This window comes from Heterocephalus glaber, unplaced genomic scaffold, assembly GCF_053883595.1.
Source record: "Heterocephalus glaber isolate CG9 unplaced genomic scaffold, H.glaber_assembly_v1.0 deba00001555, whole genome shotgun sequence".
NCBI lineage: Eukaryota > Metazoa > Chordata > Mammalia > Rodentia > Bathyergidae > Heterocephalus > Heterocephalus glaber.
The window spans coordinates 8,301,070-8,324,255 of record NW_028258346.1 but is presented as its reverse complement, the minus strand read 5'-3'; the positions used below and the strand labels follow the sequence as shown (position 1 = coordinate 8,324,255).

The 23,186-nt window shown below is 36.8% G+C and overlaps 2 protein-coding genes across 3 annotated transcripts in view; one reads left to right on the top strand and one right to left on the bottom strand.

Annotated features, from left to right (window-relative positions):
* Positions 1–9,932: 9,932 nt before the first annotated feature.
* On the bottom strand, positions 9,933–19,760 carry Eny2 (ENY2 transcription and export complex 2 subunit). 2 transcript variants are annotated; one of them, XM_004850177.4, is made up of 5 exons: positions 19,579–19,760; positions 18,052–18,128; positions 14,649–14,719; positions 13,392–13,466; positions 9,933–10,894 (listed from the first exon to the last, which is right to left on the bottom strand). In XM_004850177.4, exons 2-5 carry the CDS (start codon positions 18,117–18,119, stop codon positions 10,818–10,820), a joined length of 291 nt encoding a protein of 96 aa, XP_004850234.1. In that variant the 5' UTR covers positions 18,120–18,128; positions 19,579–19,760; the 3' UTR covers positions 9,933–10,817. The 2 variants fall into 2 exon arrangements, with proteins under 2 accessions (XP_004850234.1, XP_004850233.1); XM_004850176.3 differs by having other exon boundaries at positions 19,507–19,682.
* Positions 19,761–19,852: 92 nt separating this feature from the next.
* The window catches only part of Nudcd1 (NudC domain containing 1), a 73,939-nt gene continuing 70,605 nt past the window's right edge, over positions 19,853–23,186 (top strand). Inside the window, exon 1 of the mRNA XM_087190686.1 lies at positions 19,853–20,088. Within this exon, the coding sequence (XP_087046812.1) occupies positions 19,971–20,088 (118 nt within the window). The 5' untranslated portion in view covers positions 19,853–19,970. The remainder of the gene's footprint in view (positions 20,089–23,186) is intronic.

Below are 23,186 nucleotides of genomic sequence, written 5' to 3'. Positions count from 1 at the left end.
CTTTCTCATTTTGTGTTCTTTATAGCTTTGTCAGAAATTAATTGACCATATAAGGTGGCATTATTTCTGGAGGGGCAAAAGATTTAAATGCTTGTTTTAATTGAGGACAAATACTTTAACTTTTCTGAAAGGAAGGAAATTCTTCATTCAGAATACTTTGGGGAGAAAAAGGTCATTTATGCATGGTCTAGCTCGTCTGGCAATTATTTTCAGCCATATGGATGGGTTAAAACATTCAAGTTCAGTATAGATTCTACATATAAAAAAATTTTGTTTTCTTTGATAGGAACTTGACTTGGAAGAGCAAAATAGATTGACTCCTTGTCAATCTTTGAAATGTTTCACTCTTAGATGACTATTATAAATTTCTTTGAAAAGAGAAATCTGTGAACACCTGGAAACTATTTAGGGTCCTTTCAGAAGTTACCTCTACCCTGACGGTATTAAAGTTGACCCCTATATCCAGAATCCTTTTTAGTCTCACATATACTGTGTTAAAGGCATTATCCTAGCCTATTATGTTAGTCGGCTTTTTGCCGCCATGACAGAATACCTGAGAAACACAAAAGTAGGAGATATTTATTTTTATTTCAGAGGGTCTAGTTCATGGTCACTTGGCTCTGTTGCTTATAGCCTGTGGTAAGGCAGAACATCATGGTAGAGCTCACTTCGTGGTGACCAAGGAACGAGACAGACAAAAGAAAAGGAACAGGGCAATATACCCTTCAAGAGTATACCCCTCATGACCTATTTCCTCCAATTAGGGCCCACCTCCCTCAATAGCACCTTCTCCCAAGAGCAGTGCCAGCTGGAGACCAAGCTTTCGACACAGGAGGCTTTGGGAGACATTTAATAGTATCCAAACCATAGCCCCTGTGATCTTGATCATAGGAGAAAAAATTATAGTTGGAGTTAAACTCTAAAAGCCTTTCAGAGTTAGGAGTCTTTTGAGACAAGATTGTCATGGTTTTGTAAAATAAGCTGAGGAAGCTTTAACTGCATGCTATAGTTGGAATGTTTCTGTTTCCCTAAACTTCATTTGTTGAAAGGCTAGCTTCCAAAGTGATAGTTGTGGGAAATGTAGCCTTTGAATAGGTGATTAAAACATAAATGTTCATGAGTGGGATTATTTTCTTTATAAAATAGGCCATCTCAATCCAGAAAGAATGGTGATCAAGATCAAGATGTCAAATGATAACAAATGCTGGTGAGGCTGCAGGGGAAAAAGGAACACTGCTGCACTGTTGGTGGGAATGTAAACTAGTACAACCACTATGAAAGTAACTAGGGCTATTTCTCAAAAAACTAAAACTAGGAACTGCATTTGACCTAGCTATTTCCCTTCTAGGTATCTTCCTCAAAGAGTTAAAGACATCATACCACAGTGACACATGCCTACCTATGTTTATAGCACAGCAATTCATAATAGCTAAATCTTCGAAGCAGCCTACATATCCATGGACAGATAGATAAAGAAAATGTGGTATTTACACACAATGAGTACTACTCTGCCATAAAGAAAAATAAACTTGAGTCATTTGTATGAAAATAGACATTCCTTGAGACCACAATGTTAAATGAAATATGTAAGACACACAAGCTTATGTATGCACGGTTTCTTACGCATGTGAAGCCCAAAGCATAAATAAAGAACAAACAGAAAGATAGATCACAGGAAGTAGGGAGATTGATCTTTCTCAAATGGAAAGGGGATCAAGAGGTGGAAGGACACGGGTGGAATGGAGGGAAGGAGATGAAAAAGGAATTCAGATGTGTCATGTACATGTGCCCACTCCATACAAGGAAGGTAAGCACTATGTACTGCCAATATGGACCAATAAACAAATAGATAAGTATAAATAAAATGGATTTTACCCTGAAAAAATTAAAATAAAGTAGGCCCAAACAAGTTCATTCTTCCATTTTGCCACATGATGGGACATCAAGATGTTTTTGTGAAGCAGAAAACATCCTTTACCTGACACCAAAGCTCCCAGTACCCTGATCTTATATTTCCAAGCCTCCAGAATGGTGAGAAATACATTTCTGTCGTAAGCCTCTCAATTAATGGCATTTTGTTATAGAAGCCCAAACAGAGATATTCCAACAGAAGATCGATTGAATGTAACAAATCAAGAATTTCAATATTATAGCCATTAAAACAAAAAATTCAAATTGATAAAGTGTCCAGTACAACATGCATGTTATCCTGCCAAAATATTATCTAGGCGTTTAATGTTCTTTTCCATGTTGAGAAATAATTTGAATAAGCCTTTATGCTGATATTTTAAATAAGATTTAAAATTTAAGATTATTTAAAATTAATAAATTTTAAACATCTATATTTAAACTGTATCATCTTATTTTTGTTCATGAACATTAATATCATGCATTTATTTTGAAATATTTTGATAAAAAATATTTTAATATAATTTCTTGTGTAATTCTGTGAGTTTTATTTTGTGCCTTTAAATATATTATTCTGAGAAAGAGTTTACAGCTTTCATTTGAGTTCCAAAGGGATGCAGGAAAGTTTAAGAATCCCTGATACAGAAAGAAGGTGAACATAGTTATGAAAATAGGTCAGGTCATGTAATTAGGATTTTGGAAACTCCAAGTTTGAGGTCTAGTAGAAGAGCTTAGCAAACAAGATTAGCAGCTATCAGTCAGGGGAAAGCAGGTCAGTTTTAGTGTATGGAAATCAAGAGAAATGTGTGTCTGAGCCCAAATTGAGTGAGTAGAGTGGGAAGTGAAACAGTCGAGTCAGTTCCTAAGTACAGACAATCCAACTAAAAAATATCTTACTTAGAATGGGGTTGTTCCTTGGGGCCGGGGATTCGGCTCAGTGGCACTGTGCCTGCCTTACAAGCACAAGGTCCTGTGTTCAATCCCTGGTACAAGAAGAAAGAAAGAAAGAAAAAGGGCCGGGGATTTAGCTCAGTGGTTTCACCGCCTGCTACGCAAGCACAAAGACCGGAGTTCGATCCCTGGTACCAAAAAGAAAAAAAAGAAAGAAAGGAAGGAAGGAAGAAAGAAAGAGAGGTTGTTCCTTGAGGGAGCTTTGTGATCAAGACATGGATTTTACACAGTATGATCAAACGTGACAAATGTTTGAATAAAAGTTTTACAAATTTATTACAGTAAACGACACATTACCATTAATCCCCTTTTCTCCTTGAACACACTTATTCTATCACTTATGCCACTTTCTAAAGCAGCTTACAGTTTATGTTTATGGCAATTTCTGTCAATTAAAAACTTTACATTGTGTGCTTATCCATTTTATTCACTGGATCTGGCACCATGTGACTTCTGGCTCTTCCTCAATGTCAAAATGACCATGAGAGTTTTGAATTGATTCAGGACATCAAAGAAGCTATGACAATGTAACTAAAGATACAAAAGAGAACTCCCAGCACTGTTTCAGAAAGTACCAAGAACGATGGGCTAAGTGTGTTCAAAGTGAGGGGGAGTATTTTGAGGAAGATTAATAACAATATCTTTTACTGTAATAAATTTTTAAAAATTTAAACATTCACTGTACATTCTGGTCACACCTTGTATAAAAGATGGCAGAAACGAGGTCAAGTGACTAATGCAATAAAAGGAGACACTTTTGATGGCAGAGGTGAGGGATGACTGCAGGAGGAAAGTCACTGGGAAACACAGAGGTGCTGGGATCCAGAGTACCAGTGGAAGCAAGGTTGGCATATGGGGCTCCATTCAGAATGGCCAATAAAATGGAATGGGATGCTACTGGGCTCTTAAACAATTGCTTCTGTTTCCTTGATGAAGCATCAGACAGTTATTGGTGCTGGAGAGGATTATGAAGTAGACATTTTGGCAAGTTGGAAAATGCAGATATGAGGAAAGTGTAGTAGAGTCTTGGGCAAACGAAAGTGTTCAAAGTTGCAAGCACTACTTCTTTTCAAATTATGTTCATGGCTTGGACTAAATATTCAGACATTTTAAAGCAATCTACAAGTTCAATGCAATCCTTATCAAGATTCTAATGATATTTTCCACAAAAATAGAAAAACTAATACTAAAGTTCATATGGAGCCATAAAAAAAGCCTGAATAAATCTTGAAAGAAAGGAACAAAGCTGGTGGCATCATACTTCTTTCTTTCAAATTATATTACAAAGCTATAGTAATCAAAACAGCACAATAATGACATAAAAATAGACACATGGACCAAAGGAACAGAAGAAAGAGCCAAGAAATAAATCCACACGTGCATAGCCAATTATTTTTGACAAAGGTAGCAAGAATACACAATGGAGAAAAGATAGTCTCTTCAGTAATTGGTGCCTGGAAAACTGAATTTCCACATGCAAAACTATGAAGTTGGACCTTTATCTTATACTATACACAAAAATTAATTCAAATTAGAGTAAAATTTAATGTTAAGACCTGAAATTATAAAATGCTTTTGAGAAAATATTAGAAAGTACTTTAACATTGTTTTTTTTGGGGGGGGGGTAGTTAAGACACTAAAAGTGTTGGTAACAAAAACAAAAATAAACAAATAGGACTACCTCAAACCAAAAACCTTCTGCACAGCAAGAGAAAGCAATTAACAAAATGAAAAGACACCTATGGAGAGGGAGAAAATATTTGCCAGTTGTGTACATGTACATCTTATAAGGGGTTCACATCCAAAATATATGAGAAATTCCTACAACTCATTAGCAAACACACAAACCCCCAAATCAAACCAATTTAAAACTTGGCAAAGAATCTGACTAAACATTTCTCCAACGAAGGCATACAAAGAACCAAAAGATAAACAACCAGGTACTCAACATCACTAAACTTCAGGAAAATGCAAATCAAAATCACAATAATATATCACCTCACAACTATCAAAATGGCTATTATCAAAATACAGATAATGTGTTTCTGAGGATATGGAGAAGAGAACCTTTGCACACTTTTGTTGGCAATGTAAATTGGCAGTTATTATAAACAACACTATGTACTTTCTTGAAAAAATTAAAAATAGATCTATACAGTACCCAGCAATTTGACTGCTGGGTATGTATCTAATGGAATTGAAATCAGGATCTTGAAGATGTATTTCCACTTCCACACTCATTGTAGCATTATTCACAACATCCTTGACATGGAATTAATCTAAGTGTTCAAAGGTGGATGAATGGATCAAGAAAATGGGATTTAGCGCAGTGGCACCGCGCCTGCCTTGCAAGTGTAAGGTCCTGAGTTCGATTCCTGGTACCAAAAAAAAGAAAAAATGATACACACACACACACACACAAATTGGATATCATTCAACGTTTTAAATGAGAGATAAATCTTGTCATTTCCAACAACATCAATGAATGTGAAGGAAATTATGCTAAGTAAATAAGCCAAACCCAGGAAGACAGATATTGTATGATTTTGCTTACATGCGGAATTGAAAACAAACTCACAGAAGTAGGGAGCAGAATGACAATTGCTAGAACTGGGATGAGGAAGAAACGGGAAGATGATGCTCAAAGAATACAAAGTTTCAGCCATGTAAATTAAACAAGTTCTAGAAATTTATATTGCATGTAACGAAAGTTATTTGCAGTAAATATATACCCTTCCATTAGATTCCCATTTCTTTTTACCCTTTCCTCTCTCATTTAGTAAGTATACTTCTTATTGTTGTTGTTAAACCATGTGAGAGTTAGTTATAAGGTAGCATTTCCTTCCTCATACTTCAGCACGGAACATGGTCACTCTTCATGAACATAGTTGTAAATTCAGGAAATTAATTATAGCCCATGTTCATAATTTTCCAAATGTCCTAACAATGCCATTGATAGTTACAATTTATTCATTTATCAAGAAAGACACATTACTTTAAATTCTACTCTTAGTTTTCTTTTAATCTGGAGCATTTCCTGCCCTTACTTTCTGCTTTCATTTTTTTTTTAAGTGTTTCATTCTTTAATAACACTGACATTTTTTTGTCAAATGCCAATGCCCATTGTTGCCACGTCAAAACCCAAAACAGATTTTTTTCAGAATGTCATAGCTGTGATTTTAAAATATGACTTATCAGAAAGATTGTAGCATTTTCTTCAAGTTCAGATGATCAGATATCTATAGGAAATAAGCTTTCTGGGTATGGTAGTTATGCTTAAGCAGCACTGTGTATGACTGGGAAAAAAAAGAGACAGACATTAAGGTAACTGTGAAGGAGTGCTAATGATTCCATCAAATCTTAGGATTTGGTAAGAGGAAAGTGAGAACATGAGGGCAGTAACGATATTGATAAAAGGGGTAGGTAGTTCACTAACAGTCTCTAATGTGGGAGCATTGGATCAGGAACAAGGGAAGTGCAGCTCATCAGTGAATATGTCCAGTCTTTTTCACTAAATACATCTGTAAGCCCAACTTTTATGTATGGGGTAAGATATAGAAGATAGACCCCCATACACAAAACTATGTAACGACTACTAGTGTTAAGTTTGACTTTATGGCATACTTCCCACAAGAAGATTCTCACACTTTATTATCCTGAAAGTGTCCCTAGCAAACAGATTATAGTGTTGATAGGTAACTGTCAGGTGGATCCTTTAGTGACTAATGAAGTCATTAAGACGTTAACAGTAGAAGTGAGAAGAGAAACATAGCACTGCAACACTCATCATTTCCGCCCAACTGAATGTGTCTCAAATCACACAGTGTATATTGTTACTTGAGTCTCCTGTACATCAGACAGGATATGGTTTAATGGACATTTCTTTTTCAATTATTCTATTTTGTAGCTCTTACTCATCAAAGCCTAACTTTGATATAAGTAGGTGGCTAAAAAGGATCCCTCAACAAAAAAATTGGGGAAAGGTATATGGCAACTGATCACCATTTATTATCACTTAATTCTGCTGTTCTGAGTACAAAACTGAAGCAATTATGGCTGTGACAAATGCTATTGTACACAGTTACTTTATGAGCAACCTTGCACCTTAGTGCAGATTCTGCATGCGCTCATTCTTTGATTTTTCTTTACTACTGTCAATGTAAGCCAATATACATTGAATGTCCTCAGGGTTTTGGTGCTATACAATGCTCTAGACTTTTACAAAGTGACTTAGTATGAAACAGAAAAGTATGGATATAACTTCCTTTTAAAACACTGAAAATTAATTTTTTTCTTTTAACAATCTCTTCTTTCTCAATAAAGTGAAATAGAACTACTGTATTGCTATACTTTTGTATGCTCTTTGAAACAACTTCCTGCCTCAATGACTGAGTTGGCTTCAGAAAATGATCCCAGCCACGCAATTCACTGTAGCTTCATCTTACTTTATACCAGGAGCACATTCTGAGGTTCTCACATTAAATTTTAATTCAGTAACACTTTCATCTTAAAAACCTGGATGGTCTGAATTGGAATGCAGGTTTGGAATGCCCCCTTGTGGCTGATATAAAGAACAATGAAATACAATTTGAAATCTAGAATGTTGGGTACATCTTTCTCTATTGCCACTTATTTAAGAGAATTTATCAAGAGCTTACTATTAGGCACTGAAGAGCAAAAGATAAGTGATGTAAACTCTGTCATAAGGAGTTCATAGAAAAATGAGAGTAAAAAAGATAATTTCAAACCTCCTTGCTAAGTATTATTTTAGTGATACTCTAATCAAGTCATGATGGTCATCTTTATTTTTGTAGGTATTCACATGGTATTTAATATTAGGTAGAAATCCCTAAAAATAAAAGCAGGGGCTGGGGATTTAGCTCAGTGGTTCTGCCCCTTGCCTTGCAAGCACAAGGACCTGAGTTTGATCCCTGGTACCAAAAATAAAAGCAATTATTTTCCATGCAAGTATAATTCATATATCCATATACTGTAAAAGTATGGGGAAAAAACCATAGTAAATTATGTATTTCTAGAGTTCTTGCTAGGATAACATGCATACTGCTTTTTCTGCTTTGTTTCTATTAGTACGTTCGTTATGTTTTTTAAAACATTATTTTAATTCCACCAGATAAGCAGTATCAGATTATCCAGATAAGGAAACTGAGGCAGAAGTCAGTCTTACCTGATAATTCAGTTTCACAGAAGAGGTTAGAATATGAATGGTCTGACTATACCATTTTCTTGGTAGATTCATCCAAAGGCTTTTGTGTAGTTTCTAATGGTAAATATGAGGGGTTTTGTGAAGTCACTGAGTAACATAAGTCTTCTACAAGAGTTAAACACACACAATACACACACACATAAACTGGATCATTTCCAACATCAGCTACTGAGCAGCAGTCACAGTTCTCGTGTTCAAGGAAGCTTTTTATCAAATTACGAAAAGCCCTGTATCCAATTATGAATCTCCAACCTCACTCAGTCCCCGGTTTGGCACTGCTCAGCCAAATGGTACGCTTGCAATACCAAAGCAAAGTGATTACATAAATAATTTAGCTGGGTCTTGTTTAATCCTACATTAAAGAAATTTAAGTAATCCTAATTAGATTCACCCAGTATAGTCATGTAACAATAATCCTACTAAATTTCCAACACTTAGTGTGAAAGGGTGCACAATTTCTTTTTTTTTTTTTGGTACTGGGGATTGAACTTGGGTCCTTGTCCTTGCGAGGCAGGCAGCGACACCACTGAGCTAAATTCCCAGCCCGGTGCACAATTTTTAAAGAATGTATTCCTTACATAAATCAATGGTATGAATCAAGATTTCAGAGAGAAATCTATAAATCCGATTTAAATCTATGCTCTTAGTACTTTAAATTGCTGTTTTTAATCCAGCTACTTTTTTTAAAAAAATCACATTTCAAAATGTCTTGTTTTCATTTTCACATACTATCTTACAAGACTGTTCTCAAGAGATTGTGAAACACTCTTTGGGAGGTTTTGATTGTTACAAGTTTCTGTCTCAGGCTCAAAACTTAAGCCCAATTGGTTCAAAGACTACATTTTAATCAGAAATTATTTCTGGGAATGGTGAACCAAAAATTAATGGGAAGCCTTTCCTCAGTTACACCCCATTTACTGGTTCCTTTTTTCACACTCTAGTGATGTTCATTCACTGGTTCAATTGTTCACTCATCTCCCCATTCCACTTACTCACATACAAGCATCAGAGAAACAGGTCATTTCTTCCTCCCCAGGAATGCATGCATTAAACTCAAGCACTGAGCTGAAATGTATAGCTGCAGTATAGAAAAGATGGTGGAGTATCTAAATCAGGAGTGGATCAGGATGTTTTAGCGAATTTTGAAGGGCAAATAGAAATGAGGTTAAGTAGAAGCAAAGAGCTAATGGATTTTCAGAGGAATTAAGAAAGAACCCCCTATACTTTTGGGGACTCGAGAAATAAGTAGATGTCAGATCTAGAAAGGCCTAGGTGCTGTGCCAAGTTTGAACTTTGTCCTTGCAATGAGATATTTCAAGTAGGGGAATAAAGTGAATAGTAAGGCCACTGAGGCGGTAGTGTAGAGAGGTGTGGAGGGAGGCATGGAATCAGAGCAAGAAATACTAGGAGCCTACTGCAATCATATGGACCTGTTAAAAGGAGAGGACAATTTAGTTTTAAACGTAAAGTGGTCCTCACTCAGCAAAATGCACAACCAAAACTCATACTTTTTCAGAAATACAGAATCTTGTGTGATATTTCTTACCTTCAAAATCAGCATTTTAATAAGTTCTTCAGGCAATCTGTATGTCTGGGAGGTACCGTTCAGATAAGGAATACAGCAGGGATAGTTAGTGGGGGAAAAATATAATCATTATTTTACGTTTGGTCAGTTTGAGGTTTGTGGTATATCCAAGGAAGCTGATCCACAGCAGAGGAGTATATGGGTCTGGAGGCTAGAAATACGTCTGGTTTGAAGATGCAGTTTAGCATTTATCGACCTGTGGTATTTGAAGCCATGGTTTGACCCATTTCTTGGGATTTTCCCAGGCAAGGTATATCCAGTTAGTCAGGCAGAGGGCTCAGGATAGAGCCCTATGAAACATTATTATTTAATAGTCACATACAGCAAAATGTACTCCACATGAAATAGAAGGTACTTCCAGTGGTAGGAAGAAACAATGTGAGGAGTGGGACGAGAGTTCCAACTGGCAGGATCCTCAATATTCTCTTTCCAGCAGAGGTCACATAAGAACAGACAAGTGTCCATTGGATTTGATAATCCTGATGTCAGAGTAAAGCTAATGGGTGGAGATTAATTCCCATTAAGTTCTTTCTTGACCTTAGTATGTGGGGATGCAATTTATAGATTCTGCTTTCAAAGTTCAGATGCGCAGAGCATGTGGGAGGAGCTTGGTGTAGAGCCAGCTTGCAAATGTTCTCTCTTCCAACAGATGGTAAATTCGTTGAAGCATAAGGAAGGCACATAAAGATGAGTAAGACCCAGTCTTAACCCTCCAAGTTCATAACAAAGAATAAGACAAGTAACTATAGTACAAGTAGGGCATTACAATTTATAAAATTATGGGGATTCAAAAGAGGAATACACTGTATGCAAACAAGCAGGAAAAGCTACTTCTCAGCTTTTAGCACAGATAATTGCACATACTAACACTTAAACCACATTAATTTGTTTCTCTCAACAATCTAGTGAATTAGTAATAAAGACAGAGTCCCATTTATTCCAAAATTCAAGCAAACTTCAAACTTATTCATGAGATATTTATTAAAATAACACATTTAGGGAAAAAAAATCAATACAATGTATACATCATTACTGAAAACTGTATACCATCATACAAAAAAGGATTTTATTTTGGGAAACTGATTTCTAATTTATGGCAAGTTTTACTTTCAGAAATAAAACCACAGAACAAAACAACCTAATTCAACCTTAAAGGCTGGCATGCTGAGCAAGGAATGTTCTTATTCTTTGTAGGAGTTCCTTCTTTACACTGTCAGGTACCAGGGCTGAAATACAAAAACAAAAACATCACTGTAGGAAGATTCCGGTACATACAAATTTGAGATTTGACATTTTATTCTGGATTACCAATATACACATTTCATAACCTTCATGGTTCAGTTAAAAAATACACATACACAAGTAAACACCCACACCCACACACACACCACACAGGTAAAGATACCTGAAAAAAAGATGTGTATTTTGCAACTCACTATTTTAGGAAACTATAGAAAACACATTTCATATTGCTGAGAAGAAAACACAGGAGGACTCTTCTGGAGAAAACCATTTTAAAGTACACAAGTATGATTTAAATATAACATTTTACACTTGATCAAAATTATTATAAGCAAAGCCAAAAGACAAAAGCTGAGGAAACATTCTTATAGAAAATCCTGATCTTTTACTATATAGGCAGCTGTTTCAAACTGGTAAGACCAGCAGGCTAACACAAATGAACAAAGGAGACAAAAGGAGAACCATAGTTCTTAAACATAAAAGGGGCTCAATCTCAAGGGAAAAAAAATTAAAATCACATTCAGATAGCATGTTCTACCAATCAAAAATCTAAAATCTGAAGGTTAATAATATGTATGAGGGAAAATAGACATTCTCATATTAAGTTATGGGAGTATAAACTAGTATGATGTTTAAGAAAATGGCAATGGGGAAACTAAAATGTCTAATACATTTGATTAGGTCCAGGGGAAATGGAAAACTTCAGATACAATTCAGAACACAGATAAACGGCAAATATTCTTCTTTTTAAACTGTTTAAATCTTCCTATAAACACTACATACTTTTAAAAGTCCACTGGAAAAGTAATTAATATGTATGAAGCATTTTTAGGTAAAATTTTAGTGACCAAGAGTAGATCAACTGTCTTAATATATGCTGTAACTACAATGGGATATCTTAGCCAGGAGTAGTAACACCTGGCTGTAATCGTAGCATCCCAGAAAGCTGAGACAGGAGGATCTCAAGTTTGAGCAAGGCATGGGGAACAAGGCAGGAAGGACCCTGTCTCAAAATGAAAAGAAATAAGAAAGGGCTAGAGATGTAGCTCAGTGGAAAGGCCCTGTGTTCAATTCCCAGTACCTCAAACAACAGAAAGAAAAAAAAAAAGAAAAAGAGCTATCTTGAGGGAATTTCTTGGTATAAGGAAAGTGTTTGTTAACCTGAGTACAGCAATGGTTACATGAACCTATACATCTGTATAAAGGTCATAAAACTGTACACTAAAAAAGGTCAATTTTATTATATGCTAAGAAAAGATTACTCTTGACAATAACAAGACTGAAAACACAAAATAATTTATTTTTACTCGTCTTTATATGCTCACTCTCTAGTGAGGAATCTACAAGACACTGAAATAACCAAGATATAAGTGTTGAAGAGGCAAAGGGTAATGTCTAACCCGTATAACCTGTTCCTAAACAATCTTAGGAGATGAAGCACAAATTACATAAAACATAAAATTACATAAATTATATATAACAGAAAAAGAAATTCAAAAACTTATCTTAAAATATAAACTCGTAAGGGGAAAAGAATACTTTTTTTTCTTTCCCTGAGATATACTTGAAGAAAAAAGAAATTATATTTTTCAGTTATAAACAAGATTTAAGAAATGGAAAGGACCACGGGATTCTGTAGCCCATTCTCAGCAGGTCCCAATTCAAATAATTAGTTTTCGAAAGTAATAATCTTCAAATTTATTTACTTTTTACACTTAAATTATTTTTACTATTTCTATGTGAGAAAAAAAATCTCATAGGTCATCTAATTTACTTGCTTCTACTTACAAACACACACATAAAACATGACCCTTACAAAATAATTTAAAATGATGTCACTACATCCAAGTTAACAAGGATACAGTTCCCGGCTTATTTATTACCTACCAGTGGTAATATAATATTCCTTATCTTTCCTTGCCTTCTATAAACAAGGCATTTAAAGGACAAATTAGGAAACTGGTTGCACTGTGAGTCTTACATATGGATTATTTTCAACATGAAGTTATGGAACTACTAAATTCTTAGACATTCAAGCAGACAGACCCTCGTTTATTTTTAATAAGGAAAGAGCAGAGTAATGACTCAGGGGCTGGAGTAAATCTTTGATTTATTAAATATTTGAGTGGAGTCAGGCCATATCTAATAAAGTTTATAAATTCTAACTTCCGGTGATATTTTCCTCTGTAAAATCCTGTAATTTAAAAATTTTCTCTCTATTAACAACTGTTATCAACACATCAGTACAGTGTTTTAGAATAGAAACATTTTACACCTATTGTCTCATTTGTTATTCAAAACTACTAGAAAGGCAGGCAGGCAGGCAGGCAGGCCATTATGGCTCTTCCCACATGAGGCAATGAGAGTGCCTAAGTAATTTTGGAAAGGGTGCTGGTTTTCCTTTTAAAAGAATATTTGAATCAACTGAAGTAAAGTATGTCTGCAGTTCACGTTTCCTTTGACACAATTTGCAGTCCTTACCTCTGCCTTTTGGAGTGATTTCAGCCACCAAGTCATCAACAGTAACGTGTTCTAGTCCTTTTTCTTTAATTACCTCTTATGCAAAAGCAAAAAACAAATCATATCATTTAAAATCATTATCTGTAAGAAAGATTTTCATAGAGGAAGGGTTAAAATCATGTTTTTTAGAGTACAGATCGGTCTTTTTACAACAAGAGGACACTTCTTTTTTTAAAATGAAAATGTAATCTTAAAAATACAGTATTTCCCAGATAAAAAAGATAAAGTCTGTTCATCTTTCAGCTAAATAATTTGTACCATTTACAATAAATTTGAACTTAGAATGTTCAAATCTAACAAGTGTAAAAAGCTGGAAACTTGTAATTGGACAGATCTTATTTTACTATAATCATACTAGGTTTTCCATAAATGACATGATTAACAAGAGGCAAAAATGTAGAACTACTTTTCTGGGTTCTCTTCTCTAGGCTGGGCTAAACAAAATATAAGAAAGTATATAATCAACTTTGCTTGACTTCTACTAGGTGTTTTAACTAATGTTCACAACAATCTAATGGGCTAGGCATTTTTTTCCACTTTACAGGTGAAGCTACTAAAGCTTACATCTGATCTGAACTTGGGTTGAAATTCATCTTTAGTCTTTTACCAGTGAAAGTTTATGACCTCAAAGTCTTGTTGTTTTACTGTGCTATAATGCCTTCTTAAAGTCTCTTATTATTTTTGTGTAGACACAATATCCAGAATTTCATACACCAAAAGCTGAGCCAGAAAAGAATCATCTTAGTGACATGTATAATCTATCAAGTGACATCTTCAAAATCAGCAACTTGAGAAACTTCCATCTTTTTAAGTGTACTTCTTTTAAGAGATTTTATAGATGAATACTTTAAAATTAACACTGTAAAGGGATAAGTTGTAATTCTTGTAAATCTGCCAACCCTCAAGAGCTAAATTTGTTATTAAGTGCATACTGAAAAAAATAACATGACTCTGTATTTTAATGGCAGAGAAAATCTTGAGTGCTCATGCCTCATTTAAAAGAAACCCAAACAAAATTCCTAAAAATGTAGAAATTAGGTCTACATATACCACTGAGAAGAGGAAGCCATTAATATGAGATTTAATTTGCTATCTTTTAAAAATTATGCTTGAGCACTCATAGTGTAAAATAATGACTATACTTTTATTCCAGTGAAGCAAAGACCAACCCAGTTTAGAGCAATGGAACTAGTTTATACACTAAGTGAAAATGATTACCTTTACAGTGTGCCTTCAACTGATCCTTCCAGCCACATTCAATTAATTTAGCTCGCAGCAACTCTTTGAGGCTGTAGAAAAAGAAGAGTTTTCAAGTTACACAATGACATACATCTTCGATATGAAGGTCTGAAGCAATATTTCAACTGTTCAACTAAAAATTCCCTGCCTTCCAGTTTTGACACTTTAACTGTGGCCTAATCTTGGTTCTATCACTAAGTTATTCTTCAATCTTATGCAAATCATTTAAACTCTGGGCCTTGCATTTAATATGGGCATCATTTAAGGAGTAAAATTAAATGAACAGGAGGGACTGAAATACTTCTCAAGGTCTATTCCATGGATGTCCAACCTTTTGGCTTGTTTGAGCAACACTGACTGAAGATGAATTGTCTTGGGCTGTATATGAAATATATAGTTAATGTCTGTAAATAGCAAAACCTCCTTTCTAAAAAATATTTTTTATTACAACACTGCAATGAAATAACAAGACCGTGGGCTACAGTAGTCTACTATCTGGACTTACTCTTTCCACTTCCCTTCACCATTAGGAATATCACGGGTCTTGTACAACTTCTAGAGGGCTTGTACCTCTGAACTTGAGATTGTACCACTGAAATCTTCAAGTTTCAAAATCCATTCTTTGACCAGAAATTCTGTTCTTTTAGCTCTCTTACTTCCCCATTATACCTCATTTAACCGTAGACTCCCCTTGCTTCTCTACATTTTAATAATTCAGCAATTGGCTATGCCTATCATAATTTAATTAGCAATATCTTTTTACTTAATGGTAAAAAAGTGTCTAATGGCATCATGGATATCATATTTTTATATCCCTTTGCTATACTCACTCTTACAAATCCCCAACCCTCCACCTAATTTCTTAAACGGATCAAATTATGCAAACTGTTTCTCTTTTGTTATTCTTTCCAGTATATGACATTTCTATCTTGGTATCTCATTAGGCTTTTCAATCTCAACAGGGCCAAAATCCAACTTCATATTCTCTACTATTTATCCTTTTTCAAAACGACAACTGATTCTTCTGGGTCCTTGGACTAGAAACCTTGGCAGCATCCTTTATTAAGCTTCCTTGTTCACACTATACATTCAACCCATGAATAAATCCCACAGATTTTAGTTTAAAAATATATACTCAGAATTCAAATGTTTCTCACCATCTCTGCCATTAATACCATCTTTTCTTGTCTGGACTATTACCCAACTTGCGAAGCTATCTCCTTGTCTCTTACCTTCTGTACCTCATTCTCTTCCCACTGCTCAAAACCCTCCACAGCCTCTCCAATCTGTTCAGAATAAAATTCCAAGACTTAGCCAGGAGCAGTGGCACACACCTGTAATCCCAGCACAGAGGGAGGCTGAGGCAGGAGGACTGCAAGTTGAAACTGTACTTAGAAACCTTGAGATCCAGTCTCAAAAAGCAAATAGGGCTGGAAATGTGATTCAGTGTGAAGACCCTGGGTTCAATTCCCAGTTCTGGGAAAAACAATTCTACAACAGCCCAAGTGATCCTCTACAATTTACCTTATCCTCAGCCATACTTCTAACTTTATCTCCCTTCTCTTGCATCCAACTTAAGTCTCCTTAGCGTCCACGTAACTCTCAAGTTTCCAGCAAGCTCAGCCTAGAACGTTGCTTCTTTGAGCTCCCTCAGTTCCTCACATCCTTATCTCTACTCAGTGAAGCTTTCTCTGCCTTTTCTATAGAAAATGTTACTCCCTCCCTTATTCTGCTTTATTCTTCTTATAATACTTATCATCTTTAACATATTACACATTTATCGTCTCTTTCCTAGCACGTAGGTTCCTTAATTTTATTACTGTAGCTGTGGCACCTAACGGGGCATGACACATAGTAAAAACTTGGTAATTTCAAGTTCATGAATGAAAAATCAGACAAAAACCATATATAATTCCCTATACTTACTACGAGTAGTACTATCCTTTCAAGTTACCCATGGTGCTTTTTCTCTTTCTTAAAATCTTTTAATAGTTCCCATCATGCAACAATAATGTCAGAAACACATGTTTTTGCAAACCACGGCACTCATATATATGATAGAAAAAACACTCCCACTCCCAGTAATATGAATCTGGGTAGAAATGATAGAAATATGGTCTAGGCAAGGCTGATCATAAATTTCCTATTAACTGAGATGGTAATCAAGCTAGGCCCTTTCCTAAGGAAGGCAGGCTGGCCTATTAAGAACAAGGCCAGCACAGAGAAAAGCAGAGATGAGAGGGAAAGAGACATTCTTGGCAATAACTTTTGCATGCCTAGACTCGATGGATGAAGTAATTTCAAGCCCTACATTTTTGAATTGGATGAACTTATATATTTCCATTGGTTAAGTCTGTCGCTGTTTCTATTATTTTCAATAGAATAAATTCTGACTTACACAAAATCCACTCCTCCTGTCCACTGTTCCAGCCACATGTTCTTATAATTTACCCTCTAGCTTTCTGCAAGTATTTTGCAGTTCTGTAATTATTTTCTAGTTCTCAGAGTAGTATCATGTTGTACTAAACTGTGACTTAGGTATTTACATATTCTGTTCTGTGTAGAACATCCTCTCCTTTATTTGTTTGAAGAACTGCTAATCCTTGAACCTCACCTGACATTTAATTATTCCATGAAATCTCACTTCAGCACCTTAAACCCAGAAAGAATTGAAAAGATTCCTTATGTATGTATTTCTCTTGTAAACTTTATCACCCTGCTTCTGGGCACCTTTCTTAATTCCTCAACCCTTTCTTTGTACTTCTCATTCCACTCAAATCCACTCATTCTTCAAGTATTTACCTGGTCAATTAGGTACTAGGCATAACAGTAGATGCTATATATACAAAGGGGTTTCTACTCTCATGGAACTTAGATCACAATGGAGGACTCAAACTAGTAAAGTTGGTAGTTAGATGACAATGAGATTAAATACTACGACAGAACAAAGTATTCAGGATTTAGTAGCTAGATTCCTTGAAGAGGAAATGCTTAAAATTTGCTACAAATGAAAGGAAGAAGAAAAGTATTTAAGAGAATAGAAATAGCATATTCTGCTCCATGGCTGAGAGAGCTTGGCAACTGAACGTGGTTCTATCACGTTGTCTCCCTGGTTATATTATGGCTTCAACTGCTTGAGTATGTATTTCTTCTTCTCCATTATACTTCTTTGAAAGTTAACCATTTCTGATTATCTTTCTACATTATCTTCATCCCTTGAATTCTTGCAACACTGAACAGACCTAAATTATTTCTTAGAAGTGTTAGGAATAGAAATTTTCGATAATCACAATTTTCTTTTCACTGACATGTTTGATATTTAGATTCATAGAACAATGTAAATGTGGTAAAATGTAATTTATAAACATAGTCTGTAACTTACCGTTCTCTTTCTCCAGTTTCTATTAACTTTTGGTTAATTGCTGCTCTCATCTGCGCATCTTTGTTCATCTTGCTAACCTGGACATCAACATATATGTTCAGATACAAAACACTTAAAAAACATTTTCTTCTAAATCTTCTAGGCAAACATCCTAACTTGTTTAACATTCTATCAACGGAAGGGCTGGTAAACTTCAAGTGTGCTAATGATGTCATCCCAAGAAGTCTTATTCATGTACTCGCTATACAATTTCCTTCCCCCACATACCTTTTTATTAATGAATCTTGAGATAACAGTTATTGCAACATTTATTAAACATTTAAGTGCCTGATACTAATTCTTTGTGTTTTTTTCTTTGTGGGTTTTTAAAAAAAATTACATTTAATTCCCCAAACTTAGTTACACATTACTAACATAATTTGCATTTTACAGATGAGGAAACTGAGGCACAGAGATAGAAAATGAAGGTAGAATTTTAATTCAGGTACTTTGAGATTCCAGTAGCCCTTGCATATAACTGACTGATGATCATTTTTGCACTTTAACTGCATTCAAAATTTGGAGAAGTTATATAATCTACATAGCAATGTAAGATTAAACACTATCAGTGAAAAAACGAAATTATCACACAAGACTATGATAAAGTGTTTTACTCTTCAGCAGAGTGTACTCAGAATTGTAACTGCTACACTACCTGCAAGTGTATGTGCGTATCATTAAGCACACATATTGCTGATGGGATTAAGTGGAAAATAAATCTGAAACTAATTCTTAGAAAATTCTCAACTTTCTGTAAAAACAGACAACCCAATCCAAAATGTTGGAGAAATGAGAGTAAGGTTAAGTTGTGTGGGCATCTAAGCCATTTAAAAGTTCAAGCCTTGGAATAAACTTAGCCTTCCCCCACCTAATCTGTCATCAACTTTAATACTTTTGTTGTCTCCTCCACAGGAAAACTTAAGAGTGGCAATAACTTTTCAGAGTTGGAATATTTTTTTCCTCCCTGGGGAACAAGGAAAAGGAGGGATAGAGAAAGAACTAAGAAATGTTTGCTTTTGTAGCTGGTGGCTAAGCTTTTCAATAACCACAAGGTCTGGTCAGCAGGATACTGAACTTGTTCTCGCCTTGGCTCCCCAAGCGTGGAGAGTGACCTTGGACAAGTCACTTACTTCTTCAAGGCCTCAGTTTTCTCACTGGTAAAAACTGGGCGCTAGGGGATCCCTCCCGTTTCAAACGCTTGGGAAACATAACAGGGCGGAGACTGCTGGAGGCAGGAGGGGAGGAGCCAGAAAACAAAGCGAGGACTGGCTCCAGGCCAACTCCAGGAGCACGCCCAGTCGGAGAGCCCTACAGGCCCACGAGCGCGGGTCGGGGAAGCTTAGGGAAAGACAGCACATCGAAAGGAGCCTGGGCCGGGCCCGGGTCCCGGCCCTGAGGACCACGGGCATAGCTCACCACCATCACCGCGGGCGAGGGCCGTCCCTTCCCAGCGACGAAATGACCCTTGCGCTGGCGACCGTTACCTACCACACTCTTCGGCTGCCCGGACTTAGACCCTCAGTAGCTCGGGCACCTAAGCACACAGAAAGCTAGAACACGCATTTCCGGGGCGGGACCTCGCCACCCTGCCTATAATATGAGAATTTAACTAGCGCGGGCCGCCTCCTGGCCGCTCAGCCCTCCGGGTAAGAGAGTCCAGAACCTGCCAACACTTGGACTTTACGTCCTCGAAAAACTACATCACCCAGCATGCAACGTGGGGCGCTTTCTCACAGACACTACATTTCCCAGAAGGCATGTTGAGGTGCAGTGCTTTCTGGGATGGGAACCACGGTGCCTCTCAGACTTAAGTCTAGGAGTGAGGCGCGGACCTTTTCACAAGAGCTTTATTAATTCTCACGCTAAGATCTTGGAAGGTGATGGAGGTGGCAGCTAATTGTTCTCTGCGGGTGAAGAGACCTCTATTGGACCCCCGCTTCGAGGGTTACAAGCTCTCTCTCGAGCCGCTGCCCTGTTACCAGCTGGAGCTTGATGCAGGTGGGAAGCAGCGGCGCCCCCTCGCATTCCGTTCCTTTTCCCCTTTCGGCGCCATCGCCCCGAACCTTCCCACTTTTTCTTTCTGTTGCGGCCAAACAAGGTAACACGGCCTTCCGTACGGCCGTCCCGGCCGGATGCACCGTGGGTGGGCCTCCCAGAGCCCCGCGGAAGCTGTTCAGCAGCAGGACCGTGGACTGGGTCTCTGCTCTAAAGTCGGCCACCCGGGCCGCCTGTGCGCGCCCGGCCTCGTCCTCCTACGGGGCAAACTAGGGGCGTTCAGCCTGGTCTGCAGACGTGTTCCCCGAGAAGCCACACCTTCTTGGAAAATCCCCAACTCCCGTTTCCTCTGACGCAGAGCCATTTCTTAGAAGAGAAGCTACGTTGTGGACAAAGAATATTTTCAATTACACAGGTCCCGTTACACTAAGGACTCTCGTCCAGAGAATCGCTAGACATTTTTGAAGAAATGATGATTTAGTAACCGCGCTGCTACTACTTGTTTATACATTTTTGTTAATGATAAGAGCCCAGAGATCTGAATTTTTAAAGTACATTTCCTGCGGGTTCTCATGCATGTTGTCAGTAGATCACATTTTTGAGAAATGTTATCTATAGTTAATTAGTAGACGTTAAGAGTATCAAACAAGTGTTCATTCTTTGATTAAATTCAGAAACATCAAGGACCGTTTTGTGTAACATGGTATCAAGATGAGTAAGACACGGACTGTAAGTGCGTGACAAAGCTTTTGTCTAGTGAGGAAGAAGTGTCTGAATAATTATAAAATAATGTGGGGAAGCAGGGATAGGGGTATGTTCAAAATACAGTGGTAATACTGAGTGTTTCCTGAACGGGGAAGGCTTCCTGGAGAAGTTGGTGTCTAAGCTGAGGTTTAAAGAATGGGTAGGAGTTGAATATGAGAAAATGCACTTGATTTTTCATTTTCTTTTCTCTCATTCCCACCATGCTTGGTTTTTTTCCACTCTTTTTGTCAGTAAATACTTCCATGTTGTTAGCTAATTCATTGAAAATGAGATGAAACTCAAAACTTCATGGCTCAAATGAAAAAGCACTTGCTTACAAATGTATGGGTAAATGAGGTGGTTCTTTTAGTCCTAACTGGGCCCATTCACACGTTTGTTCACTTACGGATCTGCTAGGCACCTCTGCTTATCCTGACTTCCTGAAGTTTGAGAGTTCCCTGGCTACAGACTCTTTTATTTCATCTGATTTGCTCTTCTCTATGTGGTCTCATTCAACAGCAGGATGGATAGCTTAGGCTTTTCCAGGTGGTGACACTGTCTATGTGCTTTTCCAGTCTGCTTCCTGCGTTGTTTATTATTTTATCATTGCCCAACACAAATGTAATATTCAAACCTAGTCAGTTTGGGAAGGATGTACTAAAGGCTGTAGACCTAGGGAGGCATAAAGATTGCGATTGTTAGTGCAAGTCTATATAGTTCTTCATGTTGGAGTAATCTTTAGTGTATTTCTTTGTTGGTTCTATCCAGTTTTTTTAGCAAATGGATTAAATTTCACATTTTAATTTCTCTATGCCTTCATCTTAGTCATTCGCCTGAAATATAGTAGTCTCCTGACTAGCCTCCCTGCCTTCTCTTTGGAGCTCCTTCATTCCATTCACCATAAGACTAAATTATTGCCAGGTGTGATGGCGCATGCCTGTAATCCCAGCACTCAGGAGGCAGAGACAGGAGGATCACTGCAAATTCGAGCCTAGCCTGGGCTACATAGTGAATTCAGGGCCAGCCTGAACTACAAAGGGAGACCCTGACTCAAAAAAAAAGACAATTATTTTAGTTTTAATTCTGTATTTCTTTGATGGATGTTTCTTCCACTAGACTGAGTTCCGTGAAAACTGCATAATGTTTCTCTCTTATACACTGCTTTTTCCCTAATTCTTGGTACATGGAGTACTAGGTGCCAATAACGAGTTGAAAACATGAGGAAAAACATGAGCAAAGGGAAAGAGTTCTGTGCAGGACACTATTAAGATCTTACATTGCAGGTGCAAAAAACCCCCAGCAAACGTGAGAAGAGTTCGATGAGTAAGGACCCATTGGTCTTTTGGACATTATCCTGTGCTTCTGAAACTTTTTCATTGGCTATTACAATAGAGATAAACTTCAACTGTCTAGTTTTGCCAACTTTTTAGCTTGCTAAGTGGAAATGTTTCTCAAAAACTGTTATGTACTCATTTGTCTTTTCATAAATAGATATTTTAACATAAAAAGCAAGAATTGAAATCTCCCAATAAATAGCCTTCTAAGTTGAAAACCTTAACATTTATTAAAAGCTCACTAGGTTACACCTCCCTACCCTAGTTTCATCTGTGTTGATCTTAAAGCCTGTGTTTAAAAAAATGCACAGTTTGGGCCGGGGATTTTGCTCAGTGGTTTCGCCGCCTGCTGCGCAAGCTCAAGGACCCGAGTTCGATCCCTGGTACGGAAAAAAAAAAAAAAAGCACAATTGGAGGCGATATGCTATTTGGAGGTTTTAAGTATAAAGGTACATGGACAGTTGGATAGTTTACCCTCAGGCTCCATAAAGGTTGAGTTTGGAAGACAGAAGCTTTTGCAATAGTTCATATGGGGGCCTTTTATTAAGAATTACTTTTAAAAAATTACTTGAAGATGATTTTTAACTCTTTTAAAAATTATCATTATGAGAAATAGTAAGATATAATTGGAGAGCTCCTAACAATTTGATTCCTGTTATCCTAATCTGAGGAGTTCACTTTAGTTCAGCAGTTTGGTAGCTACCCCTTGTCTATGAAACACTGTGTTTAAGGTGCAAGGATGAAGAGATGTGGTCTCTTGGTCAGAGAGCACAGAATAGAGGTTTACTCTCTTATCTTAATGTTATTAAATTGTCCTAGAATTCTCCCTAGTATATAAACAGTAATTGCCTTTTTCTGTTCCAGAAAACTAGGTAAAGAACTTTTTCATAAAATTATAATTGCTCTTTGATCCAGCAATTCTATTTTTGGCCATTTATTTTATAGACCTCCTTCACATAGAATCTTCACCTAATACATCTTTCTGGGTTTTCCTCCTCTATTTCACCTAGCTAGTGCCTACTT